A 12,067-nucleotide genomic window follows, 5' to 3' on the forward strand; every position below is an offset into this window, starting at 1 on the left:
CTCACAGCAAGAAGAAGAATAAACTCAAATAGAAAAGGGGATTTAGTGATGCATCGAGTATTGTTAAACCTTCTATTGAACCAAATATTCATAATGATAGAGGGGATTTTGGTGAACATTATAGTCCTGACTATGAAAAGTCTGGATTCAGACGAAAGAAGTGAAGTCCAAATCATCAACAGAAAACAGAAGAATAGTTGGGGATGTTTAAACCAGGGACCCGATGAAGAGTTTTGTGAAACATTAAATGATATAGAGTGATGCAATTAAGTTAAAAAATAAATAAAGCAAAGTATAAAATGAAGGGAAATAATAAAACATATTTTAGGAAGGAAATTGTTATAGAAAATAGGTTTTATCATTTCGGTTTGTAAATAAAACGGTAGATGTCGACACTATGATACTGCTGGGAACAAAGCAACAAACATGTTGCTTTGTTCTAGGACAGTTTGTAGTGGCGGCTTCAAGAAAGAACACACTCTTCTTGTCTTTATTTATAAAACCCTCCCTAAATTCTACAACAAAGTGGAGTGATCATCAGTTACCACTTTAAAGATTGATTAGAAAACAGCTGTGTCTAAAACGTGTATTCATGATTCTTGGTTATGAACTAATTTCATAACTAAACCTTGATCCAGTTCTTAATAAATTTATTATTATTGATAAAAATAAATCCTGAGACTATTAGTATTTCACAGTTTACGCTCTGAAGGCGGGAAATTGAAAATCGACTTAGACAGGATTCTGCAAGTTAGTGCAGGCTCGTCCTCGAAAGATAAAGATCCAGAGAAGGTTAATTTATCTCTTTTGAGCGTACTTTGCGAGCGGAAGGCAACGACTGTTATCCAATCAAATCAGTAATGAAAATAGTACAAGTAGGATTTTTGGATTTCCCGCCATTAGAGCGTAAGTTGTGAACTGTCACCTTTCAAAAAAACAACAAATATTTTGTATTCAAAAATATTTTACATGTATAAAACTTAGCACCTGTTTCACAAATTAAGCTAACAACTAGGTTTTAGTTTCTCAAAACAAGAACTATTTCGCAAAATCAAGCTTAAACGCGGGAGTTCACTCAAATTCAAAATTCACTTGTATAAAAGGTACTAGTTAGTATAGGCCAAATATCCACTGAAAAAGATCTGGAGGTTTTCCTATCTGGAGCGATCGTAGTAAGTGGAAGTAGACAGCTGTGATATTATTTGAAGCAATAATAATGAGAATAGAATAAGAAGAGTTTGAATTGCCCGCCATCAGAGCTTATTTTGTGGTCTAGTACTCTTAGTTCTTGAACATAGAAAATATATATATTTTAAACATATCATTTTATAAACATTTATCAGTAATTAAATGGCATGGAATTCAGACCGTACCCTGTGTATCATATAATAATATTATACTGTCCTTCGAATATTATGGTTGGAATGCCATTCGTAAAATAGTTGGTCTAAATTCCGACATGACTTAAACAACACTAGTTGCTGAAGTGGAACGTGTGGGTTCGTGGTGTCTCTAGTGACTTTTGAATTATTTCTTAAATGAAGTAATTCTCACGATTTTATTCATTCATGACATGATTTTACTACAGAATGCTAATTAAATTTAACAAGGTAGAGCATCTTGTATTGGGATATCAGCTTTCAAGTAATTTTTCATAGTATTTTGTTCTATTATTGTCTATTTCACAAAATATTTTCCTTTTCTTTATCTTTTAAAAGAAAAGTGCCTGTTGTATTCTAGATTAGGTTGTAATTTATGTAATTAATTCTTAAAAACTATTGATGTATATTTATTATAAACCCTATAGTTTTATTTCTTTATTTTATCCCTATTGTTGATTATGTATTATTTTTTAATTACATTAGGGTTGTAGCTAAGACATGTATATCTTAAAGATTTCCATCAAGTACTTTATCTTGGTGAATTTATGCTTTTACATGATTACCACTAACAGGCATAGAGTTAGAGTTCCTCGTTAATTTGTCATTTTTTCTAATAGGATATTATATTACAGCAATTTTGAATTGTTAAATGCAAAGTAGTGTAAACTTTCAAAAATTACAGCTCTAAATTGATTTTCTGGAAACATCATTAATATACCTTATATGATTTTTTTTCTTTCATATTTAATGAATGAATGCCTATAATTAAAATAAAAAGTAAACAAAGTTATCAAATGCACTAGGTTTGGGACGATTATTGCATTATGTCTCTGGAAAACTATTTATCTATTTAATGTTAAAATTTAACACTGCATTGTTTAAATTTATTTCATAGGACTCATTAAGAAATTAGTTAGTACTTGGTCAGGAGTGGCTAAGAACTTTTATTATAAGTGAGTTCATTGATCATGTAACTTTAAATTAAAGTATTTATATTCGTAAATAATAACTGAACTTTATAATAAGTTTAGATTAACTAAGACAGTATGTAACACATATAATAATTAATAAAAAATTACACAATTTACCGTAGTTCATTAGTCCATTCACCCTTCTATAACATACCCAAAGCTTTCCTAACTAGGCAAAGACTAGACAAGGGATAAAAAAGATAGTAACAAACAGTATGAAGTCACTATAAAGCAATGAAATTTATGTTGTGTAAAAACTGTATAGTGTGAGTACCTACGACAAGGGTCAGGGGTTCAATACTTTGTATGGAAGTACTGTTAGATGTGATGCATTGGCTAGGACATCTGTTCTCAATATCTGAATTAACAAAGGCATCTGACCTGTTTTGAACTGAGTACAAGACAGCATACAATAGCCCTGAGTGCACACATGTCAGATAAAAAAAAAGTAATGTTTTTGGTGCAACGGTTATACAAGGAGGTGATTTTTTCAATATCATGCTCAACCACCAGATTTTTCCCCAATTGAAGGTACCCACTTTATAGAGGGTGGGTGGGCCCAGCCTGGAAACTTCAAAAAATAAAAATTATACTTAAACAAAATAAACCAAAATACAAGAAATATAAAATCAGTATTAAGTTACACCATCCTGAATCAGAAAGCAGCTACCAAAACTTAAATAAAAAGTTTGATAGCAGGACTGTATTTATTAACTTTAGGCCACATTTACAAGTATTAATGTACAAGTTCATAGAGAAACACAGCAGTATAGCAAGGCACTGAGCAACCATGTCCTGGCCACAGGTTCTTTTCTGGCTAGGGTATACTATTATTTATTTTGTTGCCGTGGTGAATGAATTGTGGGAACTACAGTTCTTAAATGTTATTTACGTAATCGTGCCTATAACTATTTTATAATTTTAATTAGTATAAAATAATAACTTAGGCGTTACCCATCTAAGTATGATGTATTAGTAATTTCACTCTACTTTCTGCTCACAGTTGAATTTGGTGATTGTTGCGTTAAGATATAGCTTTGTTCTTGTTAATTAATTAAGGATATTAAACTTAGAACATGATATGCTATATGCAATTGTGACACATAAAGGCTAGAGTTAATAGCCCTGTCTTTTGGAAAAAGTTAAAATTGCATATCCCATTCATAATATCTGTAAATGTATAAATGTAAATGGAAGCTAAAGAGCCAATTTAACCTTTAATAGTATTGTAAAAAATTATTAGAGCCATACTAATATTTTAATTAATAATTGTTTTTAAGATCATTTATTAAATAATGAATAAATCATTATATACATATTTCCCTAAATAATATGTTCATGTATAATTTATATATTAGTAGTATGCATGTAATTAATGAGAGTAATGAGCTTGTGTTTTCTTAAAAAGTTTTTTGTAGAATCCAAGATTTCATTGGTTGGTTATTTGCTTTCTCAATTAATTTTAATAGTGATCCTGTTGGGAAACATTTGATCTCTTTGGTAGGCCAAAGATACTAAGGAACACTTAATATATACTTTTTCTACTCGTTTAATATGGCAATCTCTACAAGGCATTAAAGATAATTTTGTTTGTTTCTTGTAAATTGTGTTGATGATAGTTAGCATATTATTTGAAAATTGAGTTAATTTTTCTGTTTCTAAATTCTCAATTACAGTAGCTAGACATATACATTTTTATTTCCATAACTCTTACAAGCCGACTTTAGCAAATGTATTCCGTAAACTGCTATTTCAATCCAGAACAGATGAAATCTTAGTTCTACTATTATTGCTAGGTTTTTTTTTTTTTCTTTTTTTTTTTTTTTAATTGTCAAATGTCATGAAATTTATTTAGAAAAGATTGGCTCATTGTAAAAATTTTTTTTTAGAAATAAATCTTTACCAATTTAATTTTTGTATGATCAATTTTAAAAATGTAACAAAGATCTCCTTATTTGGCCTTAAGAACTAGTTTCTTTTTTTCCAAAAAGAAAAAACTTCATCAAGAAGCTTGAGGTATGGTTTTGACCCTTGACCTCTAGTAAATAAAAAATCCACTAGATTGATGACAGCTCACCTTTTTATTCCTTTCTTTCTCTTAAAGAAAAAGTCTAATACTTATACTAGAAATTAAATACAATTTTTTTTTAGATATTGTTACCTTGAATTATAAACCGAATGGCAAAAGTTGTTTTGATGCTACATGACGATATAAGGTGATCAAGAGATGAAGAAAGATGGGCCATTATGAGTTTCTACCTTTATGTGATGTCCTGTTCAACATCATCTCATTGGCTGCTTATTTTTGTGATATAGTATTTGATCTTACAATGGCTTATGCTTTATATGAACGTCAAAGAGTTCTGTGGTACTCTTCAACACTGTTCTTTGCTTGCTTTTCCCTTTTAGTTTGCCAAGCAGTTTCTTGTCGTTGGTAAGAATTTTTGTATTTTATCTTTCATTGTTTCTTTAATGATGATATAGTTGACTGTGTCTTGTTTTATTTTTTTTTATTTTATCTAAATTTACCTTAGAACCAGTATTAAGTATTCTTTTTGTCTGCCTAAAAGCAATTTCTTGAGGCCTGAAGTATAAAATTTGATTTATTTCTTATAGTTTAAATTCAAAAATTATTGCTTATGATTAAAAACTACTGTATTTTAAATTTTCCATTTCTTTACTTATTTTATTCTACTTTACATATTTTAAATTTCTGTTTTTACAGAAATGTTAATACAGAATAAGGCCTGTGAAAAGATAGAATGATAATTTTAATTTAAATACTAGGTGTTTTATTACTTTTTAGCATTCTACATTTATTTAGTGTACTATTTTTCTGCCATTGCATGGTATGAAATTTACCATTTATTGTCTATTTATAATAAAGTAAGTAGTAATTTTTATTTAGGAACTAAATAGATGCAAAATTAAAAACTACAATGGAAGATAGCTTATTGACCGTGTGTAGTAATAAATGGAATATGGTCCGGGTACAGTCAAATGAAACTCGAATAGTAATGACTATTTTGATTCAGCCAATTAAAATAGTCATTACTATTTGAGTTTCATTTGCCCGCACCCTAATCATATTCCATTTATTAAAAACTACAATGTTCAGTTTAAATCTCACTTGGCACCAAAATTTTCTAGCGATCTTTCTTAACAGACATCATAAACCTTGGTTTGGATACCATGTAAAGCAGTGTATTTCCGGTCTTCATTGCTTTATCTACAAAAGATTTAGAAATTAAATTATAAACAGTCTTATAAATAGTGTTTTTTTTGTCATGCCTCACTATTACAGACAGTTCTAGGCCAGTTCATTTTATGGGCCAAGTGCATATTTAAGGAAAATTAATTGCACTGTTAAATAAATTGATGACTAAGTGTTCGATGAAAATTGAATTCTTGTTTATTTTTATCTAAAATAGTATAAAAAGGATTTCTATGGATTTAGGGAGAGCTAATGTAGGTTACCACCAGAGTGGGATGGGTTGTTAACTTCTAAAGCTAAACCATAATGGCTGATTATCATTTTGTAATTAAAAAAAAAAAATTTAATTAGATTCAAATATAATTGAATTAGTTATGAATATATGATTGCAATTTTGTAATCTTTAATACATTAATTAAGATGGCAGGATTCAGTTACATGACACCAACCTTCGGTAGTTTTGATTTAAAAAAAAAAATTTATTCAAGTGCACTTTGTGATGGCTAAAATCATATTGAAAGTTTCACAAATAACCGACAAAATTATTAGTAATTAGAAACCCTCAGAGATTCAGTATTTTACTTGCTTTCTCAATTTTAACTTACCTAACTGTCACTAGAGATAAGATATATTAATATTTAAAATTTTTGGTAATCTTAAAAGATAACTAATCAATTGTTTATTAATTTTGGGAGTTTATAATGTTTGGCATTAGTAGTAAAATCTCATTTTGCTTTTGTGAAATTTTATTGTACTTTCTTTTAGTGAAACTTCTCTTCACTAAAAGAACTAATAGAAGTAGATTTAGTAATAGTGGATGTATGTTTCTTGTTAAACTGTGGAGCTATTTATGATAGGCTCACTACTTTCTTCTAAGTACTTTTGCACATAAGATCCTACATTTTATTATTTTTCATATTTTAAACTTTTTTTAAACTAATTTTTTTATTTTATTTTTAATGCTAGGTACTTGCGTAGTATAGATGCTCGTAATAACAGTGAACCTCCTGAGGAGGGGGCATCTGTGCAGAAAAAGAGTAAGCTGTTCAGAAAGTTGGTTATTGTCTTGGTACATCTTTTACAACTAGGAGTTCTTTGGAGATACTTTAAACTTTTCATGCCTGTAGATTTAAGATATGTCAAGTTTGAAGTTAGAGACCTATGTATTCTTCGATTGGTTCATGCTTTTTGCCAATCTGCTCCATTACTCTTAATACAGGTAACTTGCTATTTGTATTTTTCTGTATTGTTAGAATAATTTGTATAAGTATGTAAATTTTTCACTTACAGTATATGCCATGACTTTATTTATATCTTTTTAACATTCTTTAACTCTGGAATTGTGTTCTGGCATGAGATTTTTAAATATTTAATACAAATTTGTTAATGAATACTCATTCATTATTGTACAACTTTATAATTGAATATCTTTTTTCCATTATTAGCTACATCTTCTCATGAATGAGAAATTTGATGAAGACTTCACTGACTTGAATATAGTATCAGTAAGCCTGTCATTATTCAGTGTTTGTTGGGCCTTGGCATCATTTAGTAAGAACGTAAGGATGCATAATGTACATAAACTTGTGCTCACTTGGCTTGGTGTGATTTTTCAGGTTTGTAAGCTTAGAAATATGTTAATACAAGTTTTTTGTTATATATGGTAATAATTTGTACTTTTATGTGTAATCATGTTTCCATATTTTTGTAATTTTCCTGCCTGTGATAACCTAATAAAGAGACCACGTTTTGATTGAGGCACAATACTTATATCATGTTGAAATATATGTCCGGGAAACTATTACTAAAATAAAAATAAAACTTTAGGGCTAGAAAAAATGTAATAAAACCTAAAAAAAAAAAAAGGGAGGGGGTGTTTGTCCCTGTATGTTTATATACGCATGAAAATATGTAATGTTAATATGTTGACATTAATGGCAATTTTTCTTGATTGGTAAGAATTCCTCCTCCATGTTATATGGGTGAGCACTTAAAATCTATATCTATACACTCTAGTGTTGATACAAAAGTGACTACATTATTCACTGTCTTGACTGCATCACCTCCATTACTGATTTACTCATGCCATTCTTGTAATTGGACATTTGACTTTTTTTTGCCTTATCGACATCGCTTCATTTGACCATCTGGACTTTTATGGGTATTACAATCCTCTTATCTAGCTCTTTCTTACTGTACAAAATGTTTATATTTTAACTTAAGTTTAATGGCTCTGAGCTAACATTGTGTTCATTTTTTTTATTTTTTAACCTGAATCCTGTTTAAACTTATTGTAGTGACTTTAAAATAAGGTTTTTATTTATGAAATCGTTAGAAATGTTATATGAGCTATTGGTTAGAATTTGAATAGACGTAGGTTCTTCCTGTCATAATTTTTAATAAGTTAAAATAATAAAAATTGGCGAAACGAACTCAAAAATAGGTCTACCCCTCCACCATGTGTTATGTGTTGCATGCCTCCTAGCATGCCAAATTCTTTGATCATAAATTATGAAGTGTTGTAATTGAATGATGCGGATGGTATATTCATTGCTGCAATGCCAAATTGTTGCTCTGGTTTTGTTTTCATTGGGTTTTAGATTACCTACACTATGATAGTAAATCCATTGATGTATTCATGTCAATAAATGAAATAGTAATTAGACTAAACTAAGAAAATAAACAGGTAACTGAAGAAGATACAATTTCAATTTATTTAATAATACTAACAAGCTTTGTTGAACAGTGATTTGGTTCATTGATCACTGTCAGGAACACCACGATTGCCTTTCTGAAATAATTTATTCGGACATAGTTGATTTCCTATGTTAATTTTAATAAACCCATCCTGAATTTTGTTTATTGAATGTGTTTTGTCCCTTTCCAATGTTCTTGTTTTAGTTGGTGTCAATGTCTGTCGCATATGTTTGAATATGTGAATCCACCCATCTTTCATTTCCATGTGTCCATACCATTTCATCGCATGTGTCAAATTTAAAAAAGTTTTTGTGTTAATGCTTCCGTATTAATGCATTTTGCTAATTTGTACTCTGTGCTGTGTAATTATTTGTGAATTTATGGCATGTATTAGTGTACACTAGGTTTTGTAGATATGGGCCTCATAGTATTTTCAACTTTTCCATTATATCTTTGGTGATCAGTTGCCTGACATGAGACATCAGTGCCTTACTCTTAGCGGAAAAGATCTCTCATGGGTGCCTCTTTGGCAAAAAGGTCTACTGTTTCATTTCCTTTTATGCCTGATGTGAGTGAATTACAACATGGCCTAACTGCTCCGGCAATCATCAGTTGAGGGATTATTCAAGAAGATTCAAGTAAGTGTCTTAACTCATTCCATTTAGGATAGACATAGATTGAATGAAAACAGTAGAGTTGACACATTACACCCAATAATAGACAGACAGTCTCCATAGTACTTAAAATAAATTAAACAACCCAAACAAAACTTGAGGTTTCCAAGAGTGTTGTGGTTGAAACTTTTTCCCCATATCCAGACCACTATGCTCTCCCATTGATTCTTATATTCTGGTAAAATGGTTTTGGTTCTGTTACTATTAACTGATGGTACTAACAGTTTTATTTAAATCTTTTATAGTCTGAGAAGATCTTTAGCAGTTAAAGTTGAGCTGAAATAGTCTCATGGTTTGATTACCTTTAGGATGACTTGGTATATTACTTTCGTCATTAGTAGATAAAGTTTTAATAACAAATCCCACCAACAGCCATGGATCTCTTCTAAGTTAAAAACTTTTTAATCAGAGTTGTTAGACTGATCTCCTCTTTAGGTATTCGAAAATTGTGCAATTTCATCAATAACACTGGGTTAATCATGTTATGTAAACTTTCCAATGGATTTCAACATGTACTTTTATTTGTTTTGGGCATTGTACCCTTGACATAAAACAATGGCAAGGCTATCAGGATTAAAAGATACTCAATTACCATTTTCAAATAATAAGGAATAGTGCTATCAAGAGACCGAATAGATTCCTCTCCATTTTCAATTCCAAAACTTCATTTTTTTTTTTTCCGTTTTACTGTAGTACGCATTCTGTAGCAATGTTTTAAGTTAAGTTTTAGTGATGGGTCTTTTAAATCTGCTAAAATCTACAGCACGTTCATTTCTAAAATTTATGTCCTGTTGTTGACTATTCTTTTGAATGCTTAGCGAAAATTTCTTTGTTTCTTCCTTAGCAAATTTACTTGCACTAAGGTTACACAAAAATTTCTGATTAGGGATTAATTGAATAGGTTCACAGGTTTTAATGAATCAACAAACACTATTTTATCTATATTGTCTATTGATATTCGGTGAAGTTTAGTCTCCGTGATGGCGTCTTCTTTTTTTATTAAAGCTGCTTGATCCAAGGACATCACAAACGTAGCAGAATCGTTTCTTTTGTGTCTATTCTAATCCTAGTTTCACAGGATTTAAAAATGAAAAGGTATGAAATAACTAGAATTTCGAGTTTTTAAAGTAGATTTTTTTTTCATCTGCACAACGCACCATACGCCATAAGTATGGCAGAGTGGTTTCTTTTATGTCTGTTCTAATCCTAGTTTGCTACAAATCAAAAACTAAGAGGTATGAAATAACGCAAAAAATGAATTTTTTGTAACATTTTGATATGGCCAACATTTTTAATTCCATCTGAACATGATTAGTTGTCAATTTTGACTATATGTAGTTTACATTAATGAATTTAAATTTTTTTTTTTCATTTGGGCTTTTGGAATGGAGGTTGGAGGCTTATGTAATTTAGGTAAGATTTTTACCTAATTTACCCAATGTAAATTATTGTAGGTATTAGTATTATTGATAGTTTGTCCTATAATAATATCATGTAATTTAAATTATTCTGGACTAATGTTCATCTCTTCTGTTGAGAGTCAAACATTTCTCTTATTGGAAGATTATTGATTGACCGTGTGTATAGATGAATGGAATATGGTCCGGGTGCGGTAAAAAAAAACAACTCAAATAGTGGATAATTATACTATCTTATTGAGCCAACGTTTCGCCCCAAGTTGCAGGGCTTCATCTGGGCTGTTTCTGTTCGTCAGGGGGCCCTGACGAAGCCCTGCAACGTGGTGCGAAACGTTGGCTCAATAAAATAGTATAATTATTTACTATTTGAGTTTTTTTTTTACCGCACCTGGACCATATTCCATTCATTTTCTCTTATTAGTCTGTCCATTTTTTATTACTATTATTAGTAGACATTAATACATTATATATTACTTTTTTTGTTTGAAATAAGGTAATTAATTTAAAAACACAACTTCTTTTGGTCCTTTATCTCAGCTATCTTTATTTTTCTCCATTTCGGCCTTTAAACCATTATTAAGGTTTGGAAAATATATTCAACTAAATTATTTAATACTTTAAAGTATTTATTGACAATTTTTTGTTAATTTTACTTAGTACTATAATGTTTTTTTTAAATCTAATCAAGTTTCTTGAATCTAACTTAAAATTTACTTTATAATTAATCTTTTCAGAAATATATATTGCTTCCTTACTAAACACTATGATTCTGAAGTACTAGCAAGGGAAGGATGCACGTGCACGTGGGATCACCAATTTGAAACTTTATCTGGTAATAGTTGACCGAAGTATATTAGACACGTATCCGAGGGTTCTTGCTGAGAAAAAGCAAAGGAAAATAAAAAAAAAATAATTTTAGACATTTTTTATATTATTGAATGCCACTTTTGCTCTGAATGTATCTAGTGGTTGTTATATCGGTGTAGAAAATTACAAAAACCTTAAGTACAGAAGACCAAAAAAATTTTTGTTTAGAAAGAATCAAATCAGATTCATTTTTAGTGTCTATTGAAACCCTAAAATTCAAATTTTGATAGTAATTGAAAAATAACTTTTTTTTTTCATATGAGTTGAAAGAGCGGAAATTCAGCTTCCCAACAATTATAGCTAAGTTTGATTTGGATAAAATTGTTAGGATTATGAATTTATTTCATAAATGTAGGAAACCAGAAGAAAAAAAAAAAAAGCCCCAACAATTTTTGAGTTTTGATTTATACTAAAAATTTGTGTTAAGGGTTTATGTTTAAGCAGTTTTATTAAATGCTGAAAACAAATCTGACTTGTTTTTGTATTGGAAGTGACTTTTAATTTTTGTAATTTTTTATGTACATAGACTCATTCAATAGAATAAACAATCATTTGTTCTTATTCTACACAATAAAACAAATTTATTGATATATAATAACCATTTAGATATATGCAGAGCAAAGGTGGCATTCAATAATATACAAATATCTATAATTATTTTTTAAAAAAATTTCTCAGCTCCTTGGCAAGAACCCTCGGACACTTGTCTTATATTTTTTTGATCCAGTATCACCATAAAAAGTTTTTTTTTTAAATTGGTGATGCCAAGTGTATAGCCTCCCCTTGTAAGTAAATTTAATATGTTATTGTTTAGAAATTTTCAATAAATATTTTAAAATATTAT

General features: G+C 29.6%; 1 protein-coding gene across 2 annotated transcripts in view; it reads left to right on the forward strand.

The window, feature by feature from the left end:
• The first annotated feature begins 1,436 nt into the window (after positions 1 to 1,436).
• Positions 1,437 to 12,067, forward strand: part of LOC106691555 (XK-related protein 8) — a 37,214-nt gene continuing 26,583 nt past the window's right edge. Inside the window, exons 1-4 of one of the 2 annotated variants that reach the window (XM_014437372.2) lie at positions 1,437 to 1,610; positions 4,505 to 4,787; positions 6,534 to 6,786; positions 7,013 to 7,183. In XM_014437372.2, the coding sequence (XP_014292858.1) occupies positions 4,591 to 4,787; positions 6,534 to 6,786; positions 7,013 to 7,183 (621 nt within the window). In that variant the 5' untranslated portion in view covers positions 1,437 to 1,610; positions 4,505 to 4,590. Of the gene's footprint in view, positions 1,645 to 4,504; positions 4,788 to 6,533; positions 6,787 to 7,012; positions 7,184 to 12,067 lie in introns of both variants that reach the window. The other variant, XM_014437370.2, reaches the window with a different exon arrangement.

The sequence above is a fragment of the Halyomorpha halys genome, unplaced genomic scaffold (genome assembly GCF_000696795.3).
Source record: "Halyomorpha halys isolate HHAL.00 unplaced genomic scaffold, Hhal_1.1 Scaffold2481.1, whole genome shotgun sequence".
NCBI classification, from domain to species: domain Eukaryota; kingdom Metazoa; phylum Arthropoda; class Insecta; order Hemiptera; family Pentatomidae; genus Halyomorpha; species Halyomorpha halys.